This window comes from Cervus elaphus, chromosome 5 (genome assembly GCF_910594005.1).
Source record: "Cervus elaphus chromosome 5, mCerEla1.1, whole genome shotgun sequence".
NCBI lineage: Eukaryota > Metazoa > Chordata > Mammalia > Artiodactyla > Cervidae > Cervus > Cervus elaphus.
In genome coordinates, this window is record NC_057819.1 from 112,653,706 (window position 1) to 112,681,451 (window position 27,746).

Sequence of the window (27,746 nt, forward strand, 5' to 3'; positions counted from 1 at the left end):
GGTGAATGACAGCAGGTTTGGGGAAAGATCAGTGTTCCTTTTTTTTGTTTGTTTTGCTTTTAAATATTTATTTATTCGGCTGCCTCCGGCCTTAGTTGCAGTGCGTGGGCTTCTCTCTAGCTGTAGCTGGAGGGCTTCCTTGGCCCGCACCATGTGGGATCTTAGTTCCCTGAACAGGGATTGAGTCCCCTACATTGGAAGGTGGATTCTTAACCACTGAACCACCAGGGAAGTCCTAGGTGTTCAGTTTTGAATGTCAAGTTTGAGGCCTGAGAGGAAATCATGGATTGGCGATTGTCTCTGAGACTGTGCAGTTCAGGGGAATGGTCTGGGCTAGAGAGGGGAATTTGAAGAATTTTGAGAACTACGCGCTGGGGTGAGACCACCTGGGGAGTGAGTTCATTGAAGGAGAGGAGAGGTCTGGGGCGTGAGTCCTTCCTATAGGAGAGGCCAGAGCAATGAGAGTACTAAGGCAGAGGAAGCTGAGGAAGGGCCTCGAGTGAGGAAGGAATGCTGAGAGAGTAATGGGAAAAGTCCGAGATAGTCAGTGAGCGCCCGGGGCCTGTGCTGCAGGTGGGTCAGGTAAGTTGAAGGCTGAGAGCGACACTGGTCACAGCAACGCGAAGAGCCATTTTGAGGATCCACAAACTACCCTTCTGAGTAGTTTTGGTGGAGTGCTGAGGAGAGGGTGCAGTGAAAGTCTGGTTGGATTGGGTTCAGGCGTGCGGGAATAGGAGAGGAGTTGATGAAGACAGCAGTAGATATGTAGGGAGTTTGCTGTGAAGGGGAGAGGGTTGCAGCTGTGTGGACTGGTTGCTGGAGGAGGACATGAGATTGAGGGTTGATCCCCCTGCCCCATGCTCCAAGATGGGAGAGATTTCAACATCTGTTTGTACGCTGATGGAATGATCCTGTAGAGAGGGGGAGATTGCCTGGGTAATCCTCAGGGAGGCAGAAAGGAATGAAATCTGATCCACAGGTCAAGGATTGTCTTTAGTTAAGAATTCAGCTAGTTCTTCTGGGTAGCAAGAGGGATGGCTGAGCATATAGGCAAAGAAGCAAGTGGGTAGGTGGGTGTAGTGGTGGGAGCATGTGGAAAGTTTCTTCTGGTTTTTTTTTGTTCTTCTTCTATTTTCTTGGTGAGTTTGAAAGCAAGGACATCTGCTGTGAATGTGGGTAAGGAGTTAGAGGGAGATTTGAGGAGAGAAAAGAGGGCAGGAAATGGCCATCTGGGCGCACGGGTGAATGAGTGAAAGCGGAAAGTGTGCTGCAATGACCAGTGACACAGAAGGCTCGCTCCAGCTTAGGGGCCACATGTTTCAAGTGAGATTCATCAGCTTGAAGTGTGTTCAGCTGCGTCTCTGCCAGTCCTGAGTCAGGGCTGAGTTGTGATTAACCAGGTTAGCATTTTGTAGGCATGTGTGACCATGAGGGAGAGTGGGGCAAGGGAGGAGGTAAGGGGATGTGTAAGGGAGTGATTGTCACAAGGGACCATGCTGCTAAACTGTGTGAGGAGAAGATTCAGGAACCTTTGAAAAGGTGGAAGAGAGGGGGGGTTCCATGATGTGACGGTGAGCTCTCTGGACTCTGAATCAAGCAAGAAGTTGTGTCATTTTTCAAAATAGCCCAACTGAAAGTAAGAGAGTGAATGAGACTCTGACAGCTCTCTGGAGCCTTCCTAGGTTCTATAGTGTTAGTCGCTCAGTCATGTCCAACTCTTTGCAATCCCATGGACCGTAGCCTGCCAGAATCCTCTGTCCATGGAATTCTCCAGGCAGGAATACTAGCGTGGGTTGCTGTTCCCTTCTCCAGGGGATCTTCCCAACCCAGGGATCGAACCTGGGTCTCCTGCACTGAAGGCAGATTCTTTACCATCTGAGCCACCAGGGAAGCCCTTCTTAGGCCCAGGAATTTTGGCTCCCATATTCTGTTGTATCAGCTCCCCTGGTGGCTCAGTGGTAAGAAATCTGTATGTCAATGCAGGAGACATCCAGGTCCTGATCCCAGGGTTGGGAAGATCCCCTGGAGAAGGAAATGGCAACCCACCCTAGTATTCTTGCCTGGGAAATCCAATGGACAGAGGTGCCTGGCAGACTACAGTCCACGGAGTCACAGGAGAGTCAGACACTACTTCGAGACTAAATAGTAACAATTCTTTTGTATCACTGGGCTTTGAGCTGCACCCTCCACAAATGGCTTTTGAACTTTGGCTTTAGACACCCCACAGGTATAGGTGAAATCATCGATTAGGGAGTTTGTCACCAGGAAGCATATATTAAAGGCCCATTAACCTGTCTGCTGCTTGACTAAGTACAGAGACGTCTATTCTGGGAGCTGGCCATGGCATCAGGTGGTCACGCAGGAGCCTAGTACATGGCCGATCCTGTATCTCCCTGGCTTTAGCCATAAGGATATACTCCCAACATGACCTTTGATTTTACAAAGTTTTGGTTAAAAAGTTTTTTTTTAACTAAAGAATTTTTTTAAATGACCCTTTTCTGAGCCAGAGCCCATATCTTTCTAAACCCAACCAGGAATAGAAGCAGGGGAAAACGTAATTTCCGTAGGTTGAATTGAGTCGTTTTAAATGTCTGTAGACTTATTGCTTCCCACTTCTCAGTTCTTTCTTTGTGATTTCTTTAGAATATTGTGAAGTTATAAGTCTTGTTCTTCTATTAGCCATCACCAACTTTGAAGCCTGCCATAGGCCTCGGCCTACTTTCTGCAGGCCTACTTTCTGCATCAGTAACCAGAGCAACAGTTCTTAAAAATGATACTCTTAAAAAAAGAAAAAAATTGAGATATTTTAGTCAGAGATCTTTTGAGTATTGGCTCCATTGTTTGTGAGATTGGGCCTATCACTCTGATTTCTGAGTTTGTTTCCTGATCTGTAAAATGATATTCATAGTACTTTCAGAGATGGTTGTAAATAAAAGAATGCATAGAAGTGCTTATAAACTGTAGTGTGCTGGTGAGTTTAGTGGTTTTTATGCAAAGGGCTTCTGGGTAGTTTTCATGGACTTATCTCTATTAATTAATCATACTATGATAACATGTTATAAATGTACTTTGATTTCTTTATGAATGATTTACATTTGAAAGAATATGTAAAAAGGCAAAAGAATATGTAGAAAAGGCAAAAAGAGTCTTTTGCCTTGCCCAGGGTGCTCAGAGACCAAAAATATCCCTTCCTGTTGGTCCATAGAGTTTCTTTTTGAATTTTTCCTCTGTAGAGTAAAATACTATTTTGAAGGGCACTTTTTCTTTTGAAAAGAGTCAAGGATAGAGTGGGTGGTTAGGTTTAGCAGATGTAAGTGCAACATTGTAAATCAGCTATGTCTGTGTGCTCAGTCCTGTCCAACTCTTTGCCACCCCATGGACTATAGTTTGCCAGGCTCTTACTCCATGGAATTGTCCAGGCAAGAATATTGGAGCAGGTTGCCATTCCCTACACCAGGGGGTCTTCCCAACTCAAGGTTCGAACCTGGGTCTCTCACAGTGCAGGCAGATTCTTTACCATCTGAGCCACCAGGGAAGCCCTGCTTCAGTTTAAAACAAAAGAATCAGTAACATCATACTTTACTCAAAATTGGGTTTATCTTGGATTACAAAAGTTGATCTTTCCACCTGAGGTTTCTTTTGCGCACTGCTGGTCTCTTGGGGTCATTGGGTTCCAGCTCTGTCACTTGAAATAGTCTTAAAACGAATGTGACAAACAGCAGAACCTGGTCAGGATTACCGTCCCTGAGCTAAGGAAACCAAGCAGGTGGTTCTTCGTCCCGTTCCATTTTGCCTGTCCAGGTTGCCTCTCGTCACTGCCGCCTGCTCACAGCCTCACTGGTGTCCTTTTGAGCCTGGCTGATGCTGTCTACTTTACTTGCCCTGTCCCCACCAGGGAGTCTTGGTAGACACAGATTTCCAGGACCCTAAGAAATCTGAGCATGAGGGAAATATTTTGAGGATGACCCAAAAGAGGTTTTGTTTGAGCAGATTTGGTACGAAAACAGGATTCAGAGATCTGCTGGGAGGTGTTAAGGAGGTTTCTCTGATTATTACCTCTAATGGACACTGTCCGTGCTTACACAGACCTTGGAGATTGAGGGAGAGTTTACGTTCTGAGTGTGTCTTGTGGGAAGCTAAAACTGACCTTTGCTGGGCCTACAGTGCCAGACTCCTTGTCTACAAGCATCAGCCCCTTACTGTTTCATGCTTGCCTATGGTTACTCTATAGAAATTCTGACAGTAATTCAGGAGGAATAATACATACTCTTATTATTAAGACAGTGTTGTTTGTTAAGCAAAGTAGTCTCTCCATGTACTGTGTAGGTAACAACTTCTTACTGGGCATAGCCTAGGTACTAAAAAACACACCTCCATCTCACTGGGTTATACATTTGTTGGGGAGTTAATTAATACTTGTGGTAATTATGAAAAGCAGTATGTAGCAGTTTTCTTACTATGAAAGAGTAGGCGTGTTCTGGGTCTGTTAGATCTGTGACCTTAGATAAATAGCCAGAGTCCCACTTTCCTCATTTATGCAATGCAATGGGGGTAATGCCACATACTTGTACAGGGCTGGCTACAAGAAGTTTTAAAGATTGAGTACACTGGCTCAGTAGTTGTGGTGTGTGGGCTTAGTTGCCCTGCAGCATGTGGGATCTTCCTGGGCCAGGGATCGAACCTGTGTTCCTTGCATTGGCAGATAATTCTTAACCACTGGACCACCAGGGAAGTCCGATGTCCAGCGTACTTTTGATATTATCTAATGCTTGATGGCAGATTTTTGTCTTTTACGGGTGAATTTGATATTTGGAAATGACCAGAAGTCAGAGTCAGACATAGTTAAGAATATTTTTGTTGGTGCTGCAACCTCAGAAAATGGGAAATGACCATCATATAATAATATTTATGGATCTATCTGACAAACTGGGTTTGGAGACAATTCTAAAGAGGCTTTCCCGATTTTTTTTTTGAGCAGTGAGCCTGTCACTGGAAATATGTAACTTCTGTCAATGAAACTATTATACATAATGTGAAAGGCACACATTTTAGTCTGTACTGCTGAGTACTAGAATAAGTGACATAGTCTATAAGTGCTGTCAGGGAACAAAGGAGGGAATCAGAATAGAGTGGATTGCTTTGAGAGAGTCTTGAGAAGATGGGAATTGAGTTAAACCTTCAAGGATAGGTAGGATTTGATAGTAAGGACTGGTCACAAGAGGAAAGCATAGGTAATTCAGGTTATTTAGCAAATATTGATCAAATACCTACCATTTGCTATACATCTGGCTGAGCTTGGGAGCTCAGATGAATGGACACTGCTCTGACTTTATTTTATTTTATTTTATTTTTTGCTCTGACTTTAAGGAATGTACAGTATACTGGGAAAGAAGCACATGTAATGAATAATCATAATGTAGCATAGTAGAGTAGTCGAGAGAGAGGTAACAGTGGGAGTGTGGAAGAGTGGTGCCAGTCCAACCTAGGAGGCAAGGAAGGAAGGAAGGAAGGCGAGCTCAGGTTACCTACGTGGTAGCTTACTGTGTAAGAGAGGAGGACGGGGTGATACTTGTGGAAGCTAAGGGTTTGAAACTTTATGAGGTAGGACATGCAAAGCCCTTGGAAAAGTTTGAGCTAGTATTTCAGGGAGATTAGTGAGTTGTTGGTATGCAGAATGGATGGGAAGGCTAAGAGATCAGAAGCAAGGAAAACAGCGGAGAGGCTTTTTGCAGTAGAACCGGCTAAAAATGAGAAAGCCCTGACTTTGAATTGTGGAGGCAGGCGTGGAACAGCCAAGAAGAAATCATCACGAATAAGTAGAGTTCTTGCCTGACTTGTCATGGGAAGTGAAAAAGGGTCATCTATTCATTCTGAACTTTGTCTCTGGAAGAGTGTGACGTTGCTAAAGAAACAGGAGGACTTCCTGGCAATCCGAGTGGTTGGGGCTCTATGCTTCCAGTGCAGGGCCACGGGTTCGACCCCTGGTCAGGGAAACTTAAGATCTCACATACTGCACAGCGCAGCCAACTAAATAAAGTAAAATAAAGAAAATAAAAATTTAAAAAAAGAAACAGGGATGAGAGGAGGGGGATGTGACATTCAACATGCTGCCCAGAGGCTCACAGAGTCTGGTTCTTTGGGAAGGCACCAAGATGCTTTTTTGGCCCATGTCTCTCACATCCCTCTGCCCATCACCGTTTCTGCATCCAGACCTAACTGCTTTTGATTCTAATTGCAGCTCCTCCACCCCCGCCACCAGTGATCCGAAATGGTGCCAGGGATGCCCCCCCTCCCCCACCACCATACCGAATGCATGGGTCAGAACCCCTGAGCCGAGGAAAGCCCCCACCTCCGCCCTCAAGAACGCCAGCTGGGCCGCCTCCGCCACCACCGCCACTGAGGAATGGCCACAGAGATTCCATCACCACTGTCCGATCTTTCTTGGGTAAGTAGCTAGCTGTATTAGTCTCATAGCTCCTGAAGGACTTCACTGACTCCAGTGGCCACTGCACAAGGGGCATGGCCAGTTAGTACCCTCTTCACTGCAGTTTCTCTCCTGACTTTCCTTCAGACTTCTGTTCCCATCCATGTACATTGCTTTCCTTAGGTTAATTCTCCGCTCGACTGCTTTGGAAGAGACTAAAAGTAAAATCAGCAAGTGTTTTGCTAACTCTGAAGCCACTCACTTGCTCCTCAAGGCTCATTATTTGTGGTTAGCTTTTAGGTTCGAGACTGTATCCTCTTCAGGATTATTGAGACAGGAATTTCGTATTCTCTGAGGAAGACTTCAGGCTCCTTTCTGGACCTTTGAAAACAGAACATTGTATGCACAGTATTTATCTGATAATCCAAAGCCACTGACTAGCTCTGTTACTTTGAAGAGGTCACTTCATTTTTGTGGACCTCACTTCCCTTATCTGTGAAACAAGGAGATTGACTAAATTGACTAGAGTTATCAGGTCCACTTTTCCAAGGTTATAAATGAATCTTGGGCTCCACCTGAGAGAGTCTGATTCATTAGGTCTGTGATGAAAGTTTGTCCAGCAGGTATTATTAGACTCTCTGTTGAGGGACAGGGAGGCCTGGTGTGCTGCAGTCCATGGGGTCGCAAAGTGTTGGCCATGACTGGGCAACTGAACAATAACTGTTAAGGAAGTCTGGAAAGATCTGCATGGTTCATTTTAGCTGGTGCACTGTAGACTCTTCAATGACTACCTCTTCTCTGCCCCTGCTCTGGTCTGTTCCTATTAAGTGGACTAGGGTGTTTGCTTAGAAGATATGCCTTCTGGAATGTGATCAAGTCACACCCATAGAAAACTTGGGCTTTCTTGTAGAGGAGCCATGGGAGGTAGGAGCAGAGGGCATGACATGGCTATCCCAACTGTGTTACAAAACTCACTGAGGGGAGCCTGGACTGAAAAGGAATTACCTGGTCAAAATCTCTCACTAGCTGGTGACAGATCTTCCCAGGTTAGCTTAATTTCTACCAGTTTGTGGATTCAGTTCAGTTGGTTTCCCATGGTGATAGTCTTTAAGATGACTGTGTTACTGAAACAGAATTATATTTCCTTCCCCTCCCAGGCAAACAGCTGGGCTCCTTTAATTAGGCGGTGATAGGAATTAATGCTCTATTCCCTTTGCAGATGATTTTGAGTCAAAGTATTCTTTCCATCCAGTTGAAGATTTTCCTGCTCCAGAAGAGTATAAACACTTTCAGAGGATATATCCCAGCAAAACAAACCGAGGTAAGAAGAGAATCGAGGAAGTTCTGCCATAATTATGTAGGCTATAGAATTGATGTGTGCTTTTCTTAGGTTAACATTTGCTTCTTCTTGTCTGCATTTTCTTAAAAAGACAAAACCTCATCCCAGGTTTTAAAGGGTAGCTCAGAGAGCCTGTCTGTCTCTCGTTTTAGGAATGTTTGGGTGATTCTGGGTCTGGTGAGTGACTTTATGTATGTGGTTTTTATTTGTTTTTTTTCAGCTGCCCGTGGAGCCCCACCTCTGCCCCCCATTCTCAGGTGAAGCCTGGCTTGGTCCTGTTCCTCAGGAAAAGGATGGACCCTCTCCTCTTCTCAGATGGTCCCTTCCATTCCCCTGAAACCTGCATGACAGCTCCTGACGTGTTTCTCCAGTGCAACCAACCTCTAGACTCCAAGTGTCCTCCCAACTCACCTCCATCTATGCATCTCATCTTTGGACTTGGTGACCGGACTCTCTGTATTGACAGTAGGGCCTCAAACCCTGCATCCATCCCTCTAGCAAGCCCTGCTGGCCAGATGAGGAAGAAGCTTCCATGTCTCCTGCTTTCCTCTGGGGAAAGGTGCCTTGTTGTGATGAATGAACTCATTGTCGGGGTGGGGTGGGCTGGAGAATGGTCCTCCCACCTTCTCCTACCCACTGTAGGGAAGTGGGGGGAGAGGAACTTGGTGGCTACATTATATTTCTTCATTTTAGGAAGCTGGTATGGCCAGGACTTCCAGGAGTGGGCATTTTTAGTGAAACAGGAAAGGAGTTTGCAGAGAAATGATCTGTTTTAAAGGTCAGGTTTGGAGCATAGGCAAGGAAATGGATCTGCTCTATTTTTGGGGGTATTTTGGTTTTGCTGTAACCCCACCCCACGCCCATACCCAGAATTAGGCTGGATATAAACACTAAATACTAACCAGTTGAACTAAACATCAATGAAAAGAGAGGGTGAAATAAACTGGGCATCCTTTCAGAGCTAGTCAGTTTCTCTGCAGCACAGGGACCAGGGGCCATGGTGGGAGCACTCTGGGACTCCCTGCTCCACTTGTGCAGGTGCTGAGGCTGAGGGATGTTGTTGTTCTCTCACCACCTTATCCCCTCAAGAGAAAAGTCCCTTTTATTCATTCATTATGGATTCTCAAATCCCTAAAACCTCTAGTGAGAGAGAGGAAAATAGGACCTTGGCCTTGGCCTTAACCTTGACCTTGAGGCTGCCTCAGTCTTTTACTGCCTGGCCCCAGAGGCCCCTGGCCCTTCCAGTGCTGTTCAGAAACTGCAGCCCCCAGGATGACGAAGGAGGGAAGGGTGAAGCCCCTTGTGGAAAGGTCCAGCTCTGTGGGCTGTGGAGACTTTTAACTAAGGCCCACCGGTTCTGAAATTCACAGCTCAGCTGACTGAGCAGGCTCTTCCCAGTCCCTTCACCGTTCAGCCGCAAGCCTGCATAGGTTAACATTTCTGAGTAGAGACAGGTGAGGAAGCTTCTGGGGGAGTCAAGGATTCCTCTGTGCCAAGAAGCACAATGACTTTGGTGAGATGTGCTTTGATCCAGTTGATCTTCCGTGGCAGGCAGCAACATGTTTCGTCTTCCAAGTCCTAGTTGAAGAGCCCAGAGGAAATGGAGGTTCCCAATCTAGGTAGGACGTGAGCTTGGCTCGTGGTACGGGGACTTGCCCTTCTCCGACAGCACAGTGGAGCTCCACGTCCAGCTGGTGTGGGTTGCTCAAGCCCTTGCGTGCAGAGGCTGCTCAGAGCTTGGAGTGAGAGCAGAGGAACCATGCTATCCTTTGGAACGAATGGGGAAAAGTCCACGAAGACTTTTCACCAGATACGTCACAGGCTTAAACTGTCCTAGGGACCTTTCCAATCTATTGGATCACAAACTAAGGGTCTTTTCATGGTGCCCAGTGAAACCCAAGTCTTCCCACTGCTAGTTGAGAGAGCTCTCAACTTGGGTTATATGTCTGGGGTCTGCTGTCCTTTGCCATCCCCTGGACCATGCTGACTGTTGAGGCAAACCACGATTAGGTCTGTCACCACACTTTTTCTAATCGTTCTTTTATTTATGATTCTTACTTTCACATCTGTTAGCAGTTACCTCTCAGCAGTATCCCTGGCATCCTGAAGCCAGAGGAGCTGAGAGAGGAGATGCTAGTGGAGGGCAAAGGAGGAAGTGCAAGACTTGACATGCAGCAGAGTTCCAGGGTAGACACTGACGGTTACTGAACTCAGACTGTGAAGTCTTCCCATTTATTTTTGAAATGGGAGTTGATGCCTTTTGTACAATGTTATCAAAGTGTTACCTTCCCCCCCACCCCCGGCCACTCAAACACAGAGCATTGAAATAAGCGTTACACGTAAAAGCCAAACCCCAGGTTTTCACTGGGGCTACTTCATCCTCCCCTGTGACCTGCTGCCCCCCATATTCCCCAGAATTTGGACTGTGTCATGTGGGTATGTATTGTACTTTGAGTTTCTTGGCCTCATGGGAAAAGGCCTGGGACTAGATCTAGTCAGCTGGATTTTCTTCTGCAGAGCATGTTGATGACACAGTACCTATTTAAATGTCTTTGCCTTATACCTTATTTGGTCCCTCTGTTAATAACAGATTTATTATCATGTATATTTACTATTGAAGAATGGGAATGTGAGCCTCATAGTTACTGATCTATTTTGTACGCTGTAAAAAGCTTGTAATATAGGTTTGAGGTGGGCTGGCTATAAGAGCACTAAAACTTCTCACCTTTTAAACTGCTCTTTTTATCTGCTTGTGGGAATGTCGTCTCTTCAGTGGAAGATTGGGTGGTCTCATGTTGAGGCTGTTGCCCAGTCCCATTAACCCCCTTACTCCTTCCCAGAAGGAAGAGACGTTGCCCGGCCAAGCGTCAGGGAGCTGTGCTAAAAAAGCCCTTGTGTGGGTTTGGTTTTATGCTGTTTTTCTCGAGTGGGAAAAACTTAATGGTTTCTTCTTACCGCCCTTTCTGGGAAACAGGCCAGTGGCCTCCAGGTCTTTCAGTGAGCTCGATGTCCCCATGTCCCTCGTCTCTGGCCCCCAAACCTGGATCACAGCACTTTAATATTCCAGGTTTTCTCTCTGAGGGGAGGTTTCCTCCAGCCACAGCGCCCCCAGTAGCTTTACCGCCTGGTCCCGCTGAGCGAGGAGAGCACTTCAGGTTATCCCACCCAATAGATGGGAGGCTCCAGCCTCCAGAAAGTATACCAGCTCTCCCAGCTGGCAGAGGCGAGGAGACTGGCCACTGCACTGGGGGCATCCCCTCACCCCACAGCTTCCCAGCTTGAAACCCAGACTCACCTCCAGGGAGAGGTGAGAGAAAATTGTAAATAGACTTGCTGCAGAGCAACTCAGGGTTGGGGTGTGTTTTAATTCTCCTGATCACTTGAAATAATCTGTAGGCTGCGTGCTTATGGGAGTGGGGGAGAAGTGTGACTCCAGAGTCCTTCCCTTCTGCAAAGCTCTGGGGGTGGAGGAAAGGGCGGCTGCGGCCCTTTGATGGCACTACACTGAGCTGTCTGTTCTTCTGGAAACCCAACCTACAATGAACTACAGATCGGATTCCTCACATTCCAGTTGTAGGCTCTCTTTCCCTATTGAATCTCAGTCCCCAGCTCCACGTGGTTATGGTGGTTCTCTGGGAGCCACCCTAACTTAGGGAATGGGAGGCATTACAACTCTGCCTTCAGGACTCATCTCTTAAAAGCAGAATGAAGCAAAACTACAACCACCTTCAAAACACTTACAAAAACAAAATAAAGGATAACTAACCGAAGGAAGGGTTTGGTTCCATTCAACTCCACATTCATTGTGCCTTTACTTGTGTTAGATTTCTGTGCTTTCTTCCTCTGTCCCTCTTTGAGGCAATTAAATCTTCCTTGATAACTGCTGTTTCCTTCTTTCTACTCTTGTTTCTGACAAGTGAGTGGGTTCCCTCTCTTAACTGTCTTGACCCTCATTCCACTGGTGGCAGAGGGGCTGAGCCTTCTCTTCTCATGTCTAACTGTTGTCTTTTCCCATGGTGACCAGCACGGGAGCCCTCATCAACACTGAATACAAGACTAGAGTGACGTGTGTGAAGAGCGTGTGTATGTACGTGCGCGTCCATCTTTGCATGTCGATCAGTTTCTCTTTTTAAAAAATAATTTATTGTATGATTTATTTTGGCATTGTTTCTGATTACAGTACTCCCTCCCCCACTTAGCATTGATTCCCCCCGCCACCCCAATGTGTAATCTGGTCTCAGGTTGGATTCTTTGGTACATTTCTTTCTTCTGGATGCCGTGCAGTTTAATTAAACCTTGCTTAAAAACAAACACAAAAAACCTAGTGCTTGCTTCGGCGGCACATATACTAGAATTGGAACGATACAGAGAAGATTAGCATGGCCCCTGCGCAAGGATGACACGCAGGTTCGTGAAGCGTTCCATATTTTTAAAAAAAAAAAAAAAAAAAAAAAAAAAACCTAAAAACTGTGTACTCTTGTCTGGGATACTGCTGCAAGTGGTGGCAGAGAGTGGGAAGAAGTCTGCTGTCTCGGGGGTGTCGTGGTTTGACTCCAGGTCCCCTTGAGACAGTAGAAACAATTACTTGGACATAAGCATCTGCAACTTCCTGAGAACTTTCTCTCCTCCCCTCCTGCTGTGTTTGGAAACTCACAGTTCCACTTCGCCAAGCTGACTGGGGGATTCTGAGAGTTGGTCATTATTTGTATTTGCCACCTAACTCCCCTTGCCCATGATTTCAGGGAGCCCAGGGAGATCCCCCCAGGCCTTGTCTTTATATCCCCAATGGTTCTCTCCATCTGTGTGCTTGGTAGATTCACATACTGAGGTGTGAAGAAAAGGTGAGGACGGAACACAGACTGTGTGTGTCTTTTTTTATGTGGATGTTGGCTTTTCTCTCTCACTCCTTTTTAAGTTGGAATCTTAGCTGACTTCTTGAACTTTGACTTTAGGTGTCGAAATTGAATGAGACAGTCTCGGCTTACTGTGGTCAGCTGACATAATCACCATAGATTTGATGAGCTTAACCTGTACTTTCATCACTAGCAGAGGTCTTGGAATTATTTCCTGGACTGATTCATAACAGGTGTGTGGATGAGTCACTCACATAGTTTTGATATAAAAACCTATGGGGGGAGGGAGTGAGGGGGGAAAAGGGCCTCCTTTCATTTTCATCCATGTTTGCCAGATAGGCCGAATTCTTGATTCTTTGATTCATCATTGTTATTAATATGATTAATAAACTACCTATTTATTGATGTAATTGTTCCTCCTGTGCCTTTGAATAGCCCTCAAATGGAGCTTGCCTAAATGACCCTTAACTTCCTAGCTTCCTATAAGCTTTCTCTGTCCTTTTGGGATGGTATTGCTAGTCGCACCCGCCAGTGCACACAAAAACATGCGCACAGACTCACAAAAGGATGCCAGACAGGTCCTTCCTGTGTAATTTCATTCCTTCCCCCATGATACTGTGTGTGGTTTAGCAGGTGATAAGGACACTAATCTGTCCCACTTTAATTATTACCGAGGCATAGCTGCTTACGGTGAAAGTGTCGCTTCAGTGTTTCCTGACCCAGCCCAGTCACAAACTGCAAGTTACCGTAAGGAAGCTGCCTGTCTCTGACTTACTATTACTCTGCAGACAGAGTTAAAAGGACTAAAATGTCAACCTCAGGATCCTCATCACCCTGGAAGATAACGATGGAGAGATGCTTTGTCTCTGACATCACCAGAGCTCAGTCTGGATCATTTTACACATAATTCATTCTCCACTCCTAGGTTTAGGGGGTGTGAGATTTAAAGGACTGTATGCTGTCTGACCACAAAAAATGCTCACGCAAAAGATGGATAGCCGCTTGGCAGGAATGTCTTTTTCCATTCATTCAGCAAGCATTGGTTGCATATTTTAGCTCTGTGCCAGACACCGACAGTATGAAGATGAATAGGACATGGTCTTTGCCTCCAAGGAGCTCACAGTCTAGCAGGAGAGCAGGACAGCCACCAGGAGAAACCTATGAGGGATACTAAAAGTCTTTATGGTAATTAGCCAGGGAAGGATGGTGAGCAGCATTCCAGACATAGGAAACAGCACAGAAGAGGCACAGAAGCAAGAAACATTATGGTATCTCATCATAACTACTGGAGTACTGGAAATAGAAAGCTTCAAGTAGGTATCCTTTCAGAGACCTTTCAATCTGGACATTCTGCAGTTCTCTGCCTGCTTCTCCAGTAGTCCCTGACTCTTGTAGACTTTCCTTGGACCAGTGCTGTATTTCCTGGTGGATGCTTCCACAGGCTCTGGTATGCACATTAAGTACTCATGGATTCCTCTGCTCCCTCTGTAACTAAGATAGGTAGGTTGTTCACCACCATCCCTTAAAAGCTCGCTGGGCACTTGTTACCATTGGTTATGAAGGACAATTTTTAGATGTACAGGTTATAGAAATAAATATGAACAGTGGAAGTTGCTTCCTAGGTTCTATTGCCCTATTAAGAGATCAGAAATACCAGCTGGTAAAAAAAGCCTCAATTCTATGGTAACACTTTCTCCATTTGTGGCAGCCTACGCCCTTCATTCTTGCAGTGTTCATCTCCTAGAAAGCCTTCCTCAAATGTGTGCCCTTGCCCTCTCTCTGCTACAGAACCTGCATCTGTCTGTTGGGCTTCCCTGGTGGCTCAGCTGGGAAAGAATCCGCCCGCAATGTGGGAGACCTGAGTTCGATTCCTTGGTGGGGAAGATTCCCTGGAGAAGAGAACGTCTACCCACTCCAGTATTCTGGACTGGAGAATTCCATGGACTGTATAGTCCATGAGGTCTCAAAGAGTTGGCCATGACTGAGCAACTTTGACTTGCTGTCTATTACTCCTTGGATGTTTTAAGTGGTTAGGAGTTTGATCTCCTTTCAGACTTCCTGGGTTTGAATTCCAGTTCTTCCACTCACTAGTTGTGTGATCTTGGGCACATCTCCTCAACCTCTCTATTTCCGTCTCCTTATTTGTGAAATGGAAATAATTCCAACTTCATGGGGTTCCTGTGAGAATTAACAGGGTGATATAGGTAAAATACCAGAGCTCAAAGCCTGGCATACACATAAGCTCTCAGTATTGGTTTTTATACCCTATATGAATCAACTACAACTAACTTGATTGTAATATTGTTGTTTTCCTATTTCTTGGTTTTATTGCTCTATTTCATTTGATATAGAAGGATGAGAGATAAATGCTTACCATCACCTAGAATTGGGTTCTGGCTTTTAATGGTGCCTGAGGCTTAACTGGGTTATTAGCTTTGGAAGATGGCCTGTAAATTACTGCTCTAATTTATATTTTTTCATTAAAAGCTCAGCTTGCCTCTTCTGTAGAGGTCTTCTCTGGTCCTGAAACCCTTGTGTTTAGCCATTAAAAAATATTTTTAAATTAAGGGGCCATAATTCTCTCCACTCCCCACATTGTGTGGATCAATGGGACTAGTACACAAAGATATAGGAAGGTACACAGAATATCATATTCTTATCTGTAACAAAATAAAAGCTAAGGCCTGGCCCTATTTCTCATATTTGAAACACAAATAAGGGGGCTAATGTGATGAAGTGCAGTGTTATTTATGTAGAACTTTACAAAGAAACTGACTTTGGTGTCAGATAATGATCCTAGGCCCTTCAAGGCCACCAAGAATTTTGTGACCTCTAACCCACAGCGGATTTGCTTTGTGCCTTGCAGTGTTGAGCATTAGTAAAGCACTTGGCATCAAACCTGGCACCCAGAATTGCCCAAATAATGCTAGGTATTGAGACATTACTTTGCCGAAAAAGGTCCATCTAGTCAAAGCTATGGTTTTTCCAGTAGTCATGTATGGATGTGAGAGTTGGCCCATAAAGAAAGCTGAGTGCTGAAGAATTGATGCTTTTGAACTGTGGTGTTGAAGAAGACTCTTGAGAGTCCCTTTGGACTGCAGTTAGATCAAACCTGTCAATCTTAAATCAATCCTGAATATTCACTGTAAGGACTGAAGCTGAAGCTCCAATATTTTGGCCACCTGATGCGAACAGATTCATTGGAAAAGACCCTGATGCTGGGAAAGATTGAAGGCAGGAGGAGAAGGGGATGACAGAGGATCAGATGGTTGGATGGCATCACCGACTCAATGGACATGAGTTTGAGCAAACTCCAGGAGTTGGTGATGGACAGGGAAGCCTGGAGTGCAGCAGTCCACGGGGTGGCAAAGAGTCGGACACGACTGAGCGACTGAACTGATTAACTGATTATGTAGTAGCTCTCTGAAAATCTAGCCCATTAGGATAATAAAAATGGGTACGTGCAACACTGAGAAAGGGCAACGAGAACGAAAAAGGGGCGTGGGAATACAGTAGCGAGCTTCAAAGACTACATCTCCCGCCGGGCTTTGCGGCGGGGCCAGCGGGTCTCACTTGGTCCCGGCGCCACCGCGCGTCTTTCCGCGGAGGCCCCGGATGTAGACGGACCTGTGGGCGTGGCCTCACAGTGGCGCTAAGACCTGGGGCTCTCTTATTGGTCGTGTGCCTTCCGGCTTGATTGGCTGTGAAGGAGGGGCCTGCCTCCGGCGTTCTGGCGACACCCAATCAGAAGCGTGGCCGGGCTTTGGCGGGAGGCGGGAAACCTGCGGCAGTGCAGATTTGGCGCGAGCGTGGCTGGGCTTTGCTGCTGTCGGTGTGGGGTTTATCCAGCAGCTTGTCGTGGACAGTCCCTAAAGTTGTCTGCCGGAGACGTGAGGAGGAGCCGGCACTGAGGTGACTCATCCCTGTATAGTGGAAAGGAGAAGAGACCAGGGTCCTTGGGGGCAGCGGAGTTTGTGAGAGCCTGGGGCAAGGACCGCGGGTTCTGTTAGGAGGAGAGCTCAGATCGCTGGAAGCTGATGAGGTCGGGGTCGGGTAGTGAGAGGAATGCACCCTCGGAATGGTCTGACAGTTGTGCTGAGTGTGACAGGAGGGCGGTGTTCCCCGAACATGGGGGATTCTGTGGGGCCGAGGTTGGGCGGAGTAGGGACTGAGGGCTTGGGGAAGCCTGTAAGTATGGGAGGCTGCTGCGCTAAGATGGTGATAATGATCTACCCCGGGCCTGGAGCTAGAGAATTAGAAGTGTTATAGGCGCCAATTAAGATCAACTTCTTATTGCATGGTTTGAGTGGTTAAAAATTTGGGCTCTGGAGCCAGAATACTGGTCTTGTATCTTACCTTGCTATGATGTTGGGTCTTACTGCCTCTCAGTTTTCTTATCAGTAAGAAAAGGATAATAGTACCTACCTCTAAAATGGTTGTAAAACTTAAATGAAAGTGCAAGTAACTCAGTCGTGTCCGACTTTTTGCGACCCCATCTCCAGACCAGAATACTGGAGTGTGTAGCCTTTCCCCTCTCCAGAGGATCTTCCCAACCCAGGGATCAAATGCAGGTCTCCTGCATTGCAGATGGATTCTTTATCAGCTGAGCCACAAGGGAAGCTGAGTAAACACCTAAAATACTTATGACAGCCTGTTATGTGTAGTAGGTAGACAAGGTATTTGTTGTTGCATAGATTTGGATATGAAGCAGAAGTAAATGCTAAAATATTGTCACAACATAATCTGATTATGAAATGAGTGTTGGTCATTGGTTTAACTTACATGTTAATTATTTTTCCTTCACTTTTACATATTGACTGGATGTCCTGTTCCCTTTTTTGTACCCAGCTGTGCTGCCATCATGCCTCAAACCCGCTCCCAGTCACAGGCTACAATCAGCTTTCCAAAAAAGAAACCATCTCATAGGGTGGACAAAGCTAAAAGCTCCAGTGACACCAAACTACAATTGACAAATGCTCAGGCTATCCTGCGTTCTCCCTGTGCAAAAATTCTGCCTCTTAGCCCCAGAAAACGTCTGGGTAAGATATCCATTGTTTGAGTACTTTTTAACCAGTAGCTCTCAACCTCTTTCTTAATAATAACATGCCTTTGAAACAGCTTTTTGAGTACAGTTAAGACGATTCTATTCCCTTTGGTTATTTTCAGAATGGTTGCTAACTGATTATGGAACTTCAGAGTTAAGCTACTTTTGAAATCACTTTCTGAACTACTTGATAGGGCTGGTCTTCAATTCCTTAATACTGAACTTGGTTGTCAATGTCGCTGTTCGTTACATAGTATTTTGAAACTTGTCTCAGTGGTTGTGAAATTATGAGAAACAGGTGACAATTCTTGTGGTTGATAATCCTTTCTTGTTTTTTTGTTTTAAGTTTTGTTTTCTTTTTTCCTTTTGTTTTAGCGCATCTATTTTTAATGAGGGGTGATTTAGTAGTATCTGGAGACATTTTTAGTTGTCATAACTGAGGGGATGCTACTGACAGTGGATGCTGCTCACTATGATACAGTGCAAGGACAGTCCCCCACAATGAAAAATTATTTGGTCCAAGATGCCAAGGTTGGAAAGCCCTGTTTTAGAGCAATCCTAGAATTTCCTCCCATTAAAATCTCTACCAACTAGTAAGACTCAGTGGTGCCATCTGGTGGCCGATGTTTGCTTCTGGCTGAGAGGCATTTTATTTTGGTGATTCTGACCCTGGTAGAAATTCATCCCCCTTTTGAGGGGCAGATGCAGAGATCTTTCCAAGTCCTTTTAGAGTCCACTGCTATGAGTGACCCATTCTGATTTTAATATGTTTCAGGTGACGACAACCTGTGCAACACTCCCCGTTTATCTCCCTGTTCTCCACCAAAGCAAGGCAAGAAAGAGAATGGTCCCCCTCGCTCACAGACATCAAAGGGACGCAGATTGGTATTTGACGATCAGCTGACAACTAAGTCTCCTAGCAAAAGAGAACACACCAGAGTTCACCAAAACAAAACACATTCCTCAGTTCCGAAAGGTCAGGACATCACAACCAATTCTGAGCAGAGATGTCCGCCGGAGAAAGAACCTGCATGTCTGAGACTGTTCAAGCAAGAAGGTTGGTTCTTACATGGCAGCTGCTGGCACAGCCTCGTAACCAAGGCTGGTGATTCCAAGTGAAAGCCGGTGGGTCTTCTCCATCCCCTCTCTTGTGTCTAATTGTCCTTTCATGTCTGGCACAGGCACTTGCTACCAGCAAGCGAAACAGGTCCTGACTACAGCTGTCCCGGATCAGCTGCCTGCCAGGGAAAAGGAGATGGATGTCATCAGGAATTTCCTAAGAGAGCACATCTGTGGGAAAAAAGCTGGAAGTCTTTATCTTTCTGGTGCTCCTGGAACTGGAAAAACTGCCTGCTTAAGCCGAATTCTGCAAGACCTCAAGGTACATTGAGAGTCTGAATTATGATGCTCTTGCTAAAATGACATCTGGTTATTAAGGGTTAAGAAGCAGTGGAAGTACTTCAAGGATTGCAGTTTTCCCCCAAATAAGACATTTTAAATTTCACTGTCAAAATCTTTCCAAATGAAAGTGGAGCTTATTCTCTTATATGCTGTTAACCCCTCAAAGACACTTCACGTTCCATCAGAAGTTTATCTGAGGCCAAACTAACTTGCCTGTTTGCATTTTTTTCTAGAAGGAACTAAAAGGCTTTAAAACTATCGTGCTGAATTGCATGTCCTTGAGGAGTGCCCAGGCTGTATTCCCAGCCATTGCTCAGGAGATTTGTCAGGAAGAAGTATCCAGGCCAGCTGGGAAGGACATGATGAGGAAACTGGAAAACCATATGACTGCAGAGAAGGGCCCCATGATGTAAGCGTTGCTCTGCCGCATGTTGCTTTATGAAAGTCTGAAAGATCTGTTGCCCACAAACTCACAGTCTCTTCTCTTGAATTTATTAGTTTACTCATAAAAAGAACATTTCCTCTATTTTCTCTCTGAGATGTAGTTACATAAGCTTAAAGGGGAAAAAGAAAAGAAAAAAGAAAAACCTTCTGGTTTCAAATTGGGGGAAAATGTTTTTAAGCTCATCGCTGTATATTACCAAATGGGGTAGATGACTATCTTCAAACTGGTTTGAGGTGTAGGAATGTGACTTAGAGTCAGCCCACATCAAACAGATTGGAGTGTTAAGAGGGTGAACATGGATCCTCATGGTTTCTCTTTCTTTGTAGTGTGTTGGTGTTGGACGAGATGGATCAGCTGGACAGCAGAGGGCAGGATGTCTTGTACACACTCTTTGAATGGCCGTGGCTGAGCAATTCTCGGTTGCTGCTGATTGGTTAGTGCTCTGTTGTTTTTGTTACATGGTGATTCTAAAGACATCTTTTTTAGATCTCTTCAGCTTATCAGTTTTGTTTTTTTTTCACTGTGCCACATAGCTTGTGGGATCTTAGTTCCCCAACCAGGGATTGAACCTTGGCTATGAAAGTGAGTAGTCTTAACCACTGGACTGCCAGGGAATTCCATTATCACCTATTACTTTATCTTACACCAGCTTTCTGCTTTCTTACCATAATAAGAAAGTTACTATAGGGACTTCCCTGGTGGTCCAGTGGTTAAGACTCCGCACTTCCATGGCAGAGGGCATGAGTTGGTCAGGGAACTGAGATCCCACATACTGTGCAGCTCAGTCAAAAAAAAATAAAAGAATTTAAAAAAGGACAGTTATTATAAAATAATAGGGAACTTAATCAAATCAGGGCTTCCCTTGTGGCTCAGCCTGTAAAGAATCCGCCTACAGTGCAGGAGATCAAGGTTCAATCCCTGGGTTGGGAAGATCCCCTGGAAAAGGGAACGGCTACCCACTCCAGTGTTCTGGCCTGGAGAATTCCATGGACTGAGCGACTTTCACTTTCACTAATCAAATCAATTTTGTTAACTGAATAGAAATGACATAATATTGCATTTCAGCAACAGTCAATTTTGGGAGTGTCTGGTCCTGCTTATTAGTCAAAATTTTAAACCTAATTTGAAAAGAGCATTCTTCCCACATGCCGCGACGAAGGCCCAGCACAGCCAAGAAATAAAGAACACTTTAAAAAAAGCATTCTTCAATGATTGTGTACATCCTACTTAATGAGTATTGAGAGTGGGGGACAAGTGGGAAGCAACAGTTGGAATGCTGGATTATGACTAGAAATTGTATTCAGCTTTCAGAGGTTTATTTTTCCTTTTAGGATGATTTGACCACTGATAAGTGTCACATTATCTCCTCCTCAGGTATTGCTAATACCCTGGATCTCACAGACAGAATTCTGCCGAGGCTTCAAGCTAGAGAAAAATGTAAGCCACAGCTGTTGAACTTCCCACCTTATACCAAAAATCAGATAGCCACCATCTTGCAGGATCGACTGAATCAGGTGAGTGCCAAGCACAGTACCAAGGTGTCTGTTCCTTGTATAACCTGTGAAAGGGAAACCTAACAATGGCTCTAAAATATTTTGCTTTGATTGCATTGCTAAACAAGGCGTTTCTGTGGGCCATAGTGAGAACATTTTATGTGAATTTCCACCCATGGCTCCATTTATTGGGTGCTTCAGTGTTGGAATAAACATAAGAGAGGAGTCACTCAAATGCTTCTCTAATAGTCTTATGGAGCAGGAAATGGCAACCTACTGCAGTGTTCTTGCCTGGAGAATTTCATGGATAGAGGAGCCTGGCGGGCTACAGTCTCGGGGGTTGCAAACAGTCGGACATGACTGAGCAACTAACACAATAGTCTTAAAATAGGACCTGAGGGAGCTTCCCTGGTGGCTCAGTGGTAAAGAATCTGCCTGCCAGTGCAGGAGACACGGGTTCCATCCCTGATCTGGGAGGATCCCATGAGCCTTGGAGCAACTGAACCTGGCAACCGCAACTACTCGAGTCTATGCTTCACAACAGGAGAGGCCACCTCAATGAGAAGCCCGTTCACCACAACTAGAGAGTAGCTCCTGCTTGCCACAACCACTGAAAAGCCCATGCAGCAATGAAGACCCAGCACAGCCAAAAAGAAATAGAATTTTTTTTTTAATTAAAAGAAAAAATAGGGCCTGGGACTTCCCTGGCGGTCCAGTGGCTAAGACTTTGCACTTCCAAAGCAGAGGGACACAGCTTCTATCCCTGGTCGGGGAACTAAGATCCCACATGTCTCATGGTCTGGCCAAAAAATTTTTTTAAAAAATAGGACCAAGTAAACACTTTCTCTTGTAAATGACCAAGTAGATTTTAGTTTAGTGTAGTTTTGGTAATTTAAATTTCAGTTGCTTTTTCCCCCTTTGTGAACCTCTACCACATTCCTACAAAATGCTTCAGTGTATAAAATTCCCATTTCTAAGCAGAAAAGGCATCTCCTAGACCCTAAAGATTGGTCAATCAAGTTTAGAATTAAGTGTGAAAGCAGTCATGTCTGAGACCTAAATTGCAGAGGAGGAGCCGTAGAGTTTCAACTGTAAACTTCTATGTCTTGTCCAAAGGCATCTAATGACCAGGTCCTAGACAATGCTGCCATTCAGTTCTGTGCCCGCAAAGTCTCTGCTGTTTCGGGAGATGTTCGCAAAGCGCTTGATATTTGCAGGTGAGTTATGGCACTGTTGGCTGCTTTTATTAAAAAAGAAGAAATGCTATTAATTGTCTCGTGTAACTCAAATGAATGTGGCTTAAGAGGCTCCATTCTGCCACTTTTTACGTTCAGAAAGGAGGACTTGTTTCTCAGCGGGGAGCTCTGCATTTCCACCGTGTTAATGTCTGAAACATTATCAGTCCATTACCTACAGAGGGGGAAACAAATGAGATGTTGCTGGCACTCCCTGTGGTGATTATAGATTGGTTAATTACATTTGTATTAAAAAAGACTCCAGTTTACTTTTCCATTAGCTGGTCTCAAGCAGGTTTATTTATGGACCTGAACCATCCTTGCCTTGAGACTTTTTTTGCCCCCTTCCTTTGCTTTTGTGAGCACCCCTTCCTCCAGCTGGTGGTCCCCCACAGTTGTGTTCCAGACCTCTCTCTCTCTCTCCCTTCCCATCCCCCGGCCTCTCCTGCTGGGGAAAGCCTCTGTGCTGACTGATGAAATTTCTTCTTTCCCAGTAGGAACACTGGGTCCATTAAAATGACACTTGCTGTGTTGGCCCGCTGGTCCAACCTCCCCCTACTGCCATGCAGAAGATCCAGGTCTGGCTCATGGCTTCCTGTGGGCAAAGTACTTTGGAGAGAGCAGTGGGAGAGTAAGCTCTTCCTCTTGCTAGATGGTGTGATCCTGGATTTGAAAGTTCTTCCTAGTCAGCAAACTGCTTGGATAAAGACTGCAGCTATGAGCAAGAGTCATGTAGGCCGGTGTGGTTTTAGCCTACACATAGCCTATGTATAGTTAACTGCGGGCTCTTCTCAGGTCTGGTGTGTGTGGGTGGTACTGTCTCTCTTTAGTCAGTCACCCACACTGGATGTCCTCTCTTCTATCCATGACATGTTTTCCTTGTCCAAAATATTATCATTGGCTCAATGTAGGATGACTTACTTGGCCCCTATAAGAGAAAATTGAATAGTGTTGAAGTTTCTCAGATTCCCTGGTCCATGATTTATTTCGAGGCAATTAAGTCCACTGGAGTTGAGGCATAATCCAATTTTCTTGGGTTTTAAAATTATAAAACATGTTGCTTTGTGTTAATGTGCCTGTTTTGGGGCTTGGTGGTTTGGTGTGGTGTTTGGTTTGGCTCAGCCTAAATTAACTCTAGAAATGCTTTTTTTTTTTTTCTTACAGGAGGGCTATTGAAATTGTAGAGTCAGATGTCAAAACTCAGACTATCCTCAAACCACTCTCTGAATGTGAGTAGTTTATCTCTGTTCCCTCTTCTTTTATAATTAGAAGCTTTACTTTTCTGAAAGAGAGAGAAAGATGAGATGAGCATAGTTAAATCCTGTTATCCATTTGTGTATGGGTGTCTGTGTTTTTCATCAATTTCATCTACTTTATTTCAGTCTTGCCTGCCGGTGCTGTAATCCACACATTACTGGAAATGAGTTCTCCAGGGTGTTACATGAATAGTTGGGACAGAGTCGGTTTTATTTCCAAGTCCTAGGAATGAAAACTAGACAGTAAGATTGGATCAGCTTCTCTCTGGGTACTTATATTGAGTGCACTTTAGGTCTTGATATAGGTGAAAGCAAAGCCCATGAAATAGGAGTCAGACAGGGAAAGAATTAGTTCAACTTGGGATATCGCTAGACTTTCAACAAGCCTCAGAGGGTGATGATACAAAGATAGCATTGCTACAGTAAACTGCAAGCTTTCACAAAAACGACAAAATTAGTTTTCCTTTCCTTCAGCCTTGTCCTCTTAGCTATAGAGGATGTAAAATGGCCATGAACTACATATCTTGTGGTTAATATCCAGTGTTAATCTTTAGAAACAGGACAGTCTGATTTGATTGTTTCTTCCTTATCATCAACTTGTTGAAAGAAGATTAATAAAAATATTTCAGAAGTAGCCAAACAGTGCTTTGACTGATAATAGGTAATACTTGCCAATGCACAGACTAGATACTGGTTTCTCTTCAACTTTTCACATCATTCCCTTTTTCCCCTACCAGTAACATTTAGGCTTGTCAGTGGACCCTGTGAGCACCACTCACACACACAGAACTAAAAGAAGTTGTGACTTCTTTCATAAATTATTAAACTAATTTAATTCCTGTCTTTTAACCTCTGGTAGATGTGGTTAGCTTTAATGGCTTTAGAAAGCTACAGGGAGACTGACTTTAACTAAATATAAGAAGACACTTTCCTAGACTTCCCTGGTGGGTCCAGGGAAGTGGTTAAGACTTCGCACTTCCAGTGCAGGGGGTGTGGGTTTGATCCTTCGTTGGGGAACTAAAACCCCACATGCCTCGTGGTGCAGCCAAAAAGAAAAAAAGAAGGCACTTTCCATTAAAGAGCACTAGCTGGTCTTCTTTTGACACAGAGGGGGTGTCCCAGTATTGAAGAGACTCAGACACAAGCTGGGTAGGTGACCCCTTCTTGGTGTTATGAAAAGACTCAGCCATTGGATAGGGAGTAAGACTAGACCTGAATTCTTCTCAACTTTGTGAGATTCTGCTTCTTGATCACTGAACTCCAGTTCCTCCAGTATGCATAGTCCTCGGTAGCATCCTGTCTGTGATCATGAAATTGAAACAGTGAAGGACAGGAAAGGCTGGTGTGCTTCAGTCCACGGGGTTGCAGAGTCGTACACGACTTAGTGGCTGAACAACAACAATCGAAGCAAACTCTTGTGGGACAACTGACTTGGTCTCAGGAAGTAACATGAGGCAAAGTTTGTCACAGAGCAAATCCTCCTCTGTCTTGCCATTCCTCCATCCGAACAATGAGGCCGCAGTCCTCTGTGGCTCCTTGGCAGTTTCCCAACCTCCGGCCTCTGAGATGGTGCTATCTGCTGAAATAGCCGATGACATTTTCTCAAGTGTTGCTCTCCTGGAGATCGGCTTGGGCAAATGAACCAAACCTCAAAGGTCATTTGGGGAGGCTATCTAGAGGCCTTAGGACTGTCCACGTTTAGCCATTCATTTGATTTGAAATATTAGGTAATTTTTCCAGCCTTTAACAATAACCAGGCCCAGCCATCTTTGTTTCAAGGTTCTGTCCTTCTTTGTCTCTGAGATATTAGGAACCTTACATCAGTTCTCTGTCTGGTCCTTATTCTTTCATGAGGAAGATTTCATCTCTTTGACATTAAATTGCATCATACCAGATAAAACAGCTCACCGTTCTGCCTAGAAAGGATAACCCTACTTCCCAAGTCATGTCACATTTTGCCATCTTCCTGAGGATCACACTGTGTCTCATCCTTTGACTTCGTGTTACAGACCTGGAGCCTCTCTGTTTTGCTCTTGAATTTCCTTCCACTAAAACATAGTATCTCATCTGTTTTGATTCATATTTAGTTGTAAAAATACAATATTTAAAAAATCAAATTAATCCTGATTTATCTACTTGCTAGGTAAGTCACCCTCTGAGTCACTGGTTCCCAGGCGGGTTGGTGTTATTCACGTATCACAAGTCATCTCGGAAGTTGATGGAAACAGAATGCCTCTGAGCCAGGAAGGAGCACGAGATTCCTTCCCCCTCCAGCAGAAGATCTTGGTCTGCTCTTTGCTGCTCTTGACCAGGCGGTTGAAAATCAAAGAGGTCACCCTGGGGAAGGTTAGTCAGGAATCTCAGCAGATGGAGCTGGGGTGGAGAGGAGAATCTGCTTTGCAGAGCAGATATTTTCCTAAAGGCCTGTGATGCTGCAGCTGATGTGAATTAAAAATGGATTTTAACGGTGAGAATAAGTACTGGTATCATGTAAAAGGCAGCTGACTTTTATTTCCCTTGGGCTGTGGTTGAGACTTTACCATTAATCTTCTCCACTTTATTTCTGCCTCTCCCCATGAAACACAATAAAGCCCCCTCCTTGCATTGCAGTATTGGTTTTCGGCGGTACCTCCAGAATGCCTTTGCAAGAATTTTATTGAAAAGGGAGAGCATTAGGGTATTCAGATAACTCTTTTGCAAACCCAGATTTACATTATTTTAAAAGATTACAAAGTTAGAAGAGATAGGGCTTTTAAGCCACATTTGTTTTCCCTTGTTTCCGTCCAGTTATACGAAGCCTACAGTAACGTCTGTCGCAAACAGCAGGTGGCAGCTGTGGACCAGTCCGAGTGCTTGTCACTTTCAGGTCTCTTGGAGGCCAGAGGCATTTTCGGATTAAAGAAAAACAAGGAAACCCGCTTCACAAAGGTACAACGAACTGCTTCTTTGTGACATTGCTTTTAATTGTCCTGCTTTGAAGAGCTTATCTTTTGCTAACGTAAAGATTTAAAAATGATCCCAATTAGATGAACACTTTTTTTTTGTTGTTAGGTAGGATTTAAGGCGTGTAAAGATATGGCTATAGTATGAAGCAGATTTTTTTCCCCCATGTTATTGGAAAAGCAGTGTTTAACTTGCTTGACTCTTGTGAGAAAAGTTGAACATAGTAAAGGTTTCTGTAATAAAAACTTGGCTTTTGTGAGTTCTCCACCACAAAAAGTCCTTTTCTCTTCCCTGCAGGTGTGTCTGAAGATTGAAGAGCAGGAAATAGAGCATGCGCTGAAAGACAAAGCTTTAGTTGGAAATATCTTAGCTACTGGATTGCCTTAAATTCTTTTCTACAAATACCCCACCCGGAAGTATCCAGCTGGCATTTAGAGACCGATGGAGTCTTCATTTTAGTACTTTATACACTCAGGTCTGAAAGCAGATGAACTTTTTTTACTTAAAACTGATAAAATCTAATCTACAGATTCGTGACTATTAGCACAGAATTACACCTTTGAGTTTTATTATATTTATGCATTACAAACTACCAAGTAGACCCTTTGTAATTACATTCACTACCTCTACCCTGAGTGTGCCCCTAACCAACATGCTCACAAGTATACAGATGGATGCTGCAGAAAGTTCATATATTTATTTCTTAGTCTCCTAAAACATTGGTATATTTTTAAGAACTTTTGGATGAGAGGAAGCAGAACGAAAAAGGAGACTCCAGACAAATAAGCAAGTTGATGTGGAGATTTGGAGGACACTTTGATCAAAGGATATCTTTTTTTTTTGGAGTGTACTGTGTTCATGTTATGTTGCAGATACTTCCACACTGTGACATTTTAAAGACTCGTTGAATTTCCTGGGCACTCCCAAGGTTGTGGGGGTGGTCAGGAGAATGTGACTACAGATTGTGAATATATTTATTTTCAAGTTGCAGTCTTTGTCTTCTTCAGCAATCACATTTCAAGAGAGCTCAAACTTTTCAGAAGGCAACGTGAAAATTCCTCCCCAAACTGTCCCACGGTCCTAGCTGCCCTCAGCTGAAGCCACTTGTTTCAAGACGCCCTTGTTTGGGTTTGGATTGTCATTGAAACCTCATTTTCCCAGTCTTCTTAGATAAATTAATCCACATGGTTACTCAAGTCCCCACTTTTCTGGGTTTGGCTTCCGGTGACATTAAATGGCAGTTTGTGATGGGGACACCAGAGGGCACCATGATAACACTGACTATCTTAGGAGTGCAGGTGTGGGACTGGGGT

At 44.6% G+C, this 27,746-nt stretch overlaps 2 protein-coding genes and 1 non-coding gene across 6 annotated transcripts in view; all 3 read left to right on the plus strand.

Moving 5' to 3' along the window:
• Positions 1-12,083, plus strand: part of WIPF2 (WAS/WASL interacting protein family member 2) — a 39,672-nt gene extending 27,589 nt beyond the window's left edge. For all 3 annotated transcript variants that reach the window (XM_043904473.1, XM_043904474.1, XM_043904472.1), the window contains exons 6-8: positions 6,239-6,445; positions 7,644-7,745; positions 7,984-12,083. In XM_043904473.1, coding sequence (XP_043760408.1) covers positions 6,239-6,445; positions 7,644-7,745; positions 7,984-8,024 — 350 coding nt within the window. In that variant the 3' untranslated portion in view covers positions 8,025-12,083. The remainder of the gene's footprint in view (positions 1-6,238; positions 6,446-7,643; positions 7,746-7,983) is intronic.
• A 4-nt stretch (positions 12,084-12,087) lies between these two features.
• Positions 12,088-12,194, plus strand: LOC122695773. The gene has a single exon (XR_006341527.1). It is a non-coding gene; the product is annotated as a U6 spliceosomal RNA (small nuclear RNA).
• A 4,177-nt stretch (positions 12,195-16,371) lies between these two features.
• Positions 16,372-27,423, plus strand: CDC6 (cell division cycle 6). Of its 2 annotated transcripts, none has more exons than XM_043904470.1 (12): positions 16,372-16,528; positions 17,465-17,655; positions 18,436-18,717; positions 18,842-19,041; positions 19,295-19,470; positions 19,833-19,939; positions 20,881-21,020; positions 22,116-22,216; positions 23,399-23,463; positions 25,634-25,836; positions 26,278-26,418; positions 26,731-27,423. In XM_043904470.1, the coding sequence occupies exons 2-12, from the start codon at positions 17,478-17,480 to the stop codon at positions 26,818-26,820; spliced, it is 1,683 nt and encodes a 560-aa protein (XP_043760405.1). In that variant the 5' UTR covers positions 16,372-16,528; positions 17,465-17,477; the 3' UTR covers positions 26,821-27,423. The 2 variants fall into 2 exon arrangements, with proteins under 2 accessions (XP_043760405.1, XP_043760406.1); XM_043904471.1 differs by having other exon boundaries at positions 26,314-26,418.
• Positions 27,424-27,746: the final 323 nt, after the last annotated feature.

Bases quoted from the DNA above. Each gene is read 5' to 3' on its own strand.
- CDC6 (XM_043904470.1), top strand. From the start codon at position 17,478: ATGCCTCAAACCCGCTCCCAGTCACAGGCTACAATCAGCTTTCCAAAA. The intron at 19,471-19,832 runs GTAAGCGTTGCT...CTTTCTTTGTAG, and splicing joins GCAGAGAAGGGCCCCATGAT to TGTGTTGGTGTTGGACGAGA. The intron at 19,940-20,880 runs GTTAGTGCTCTG...TCTCCTCCTCAG, and splicing joins TTCTCGGTTGCTGCTGATTG to GTATTGCTAATACCCTGGAT.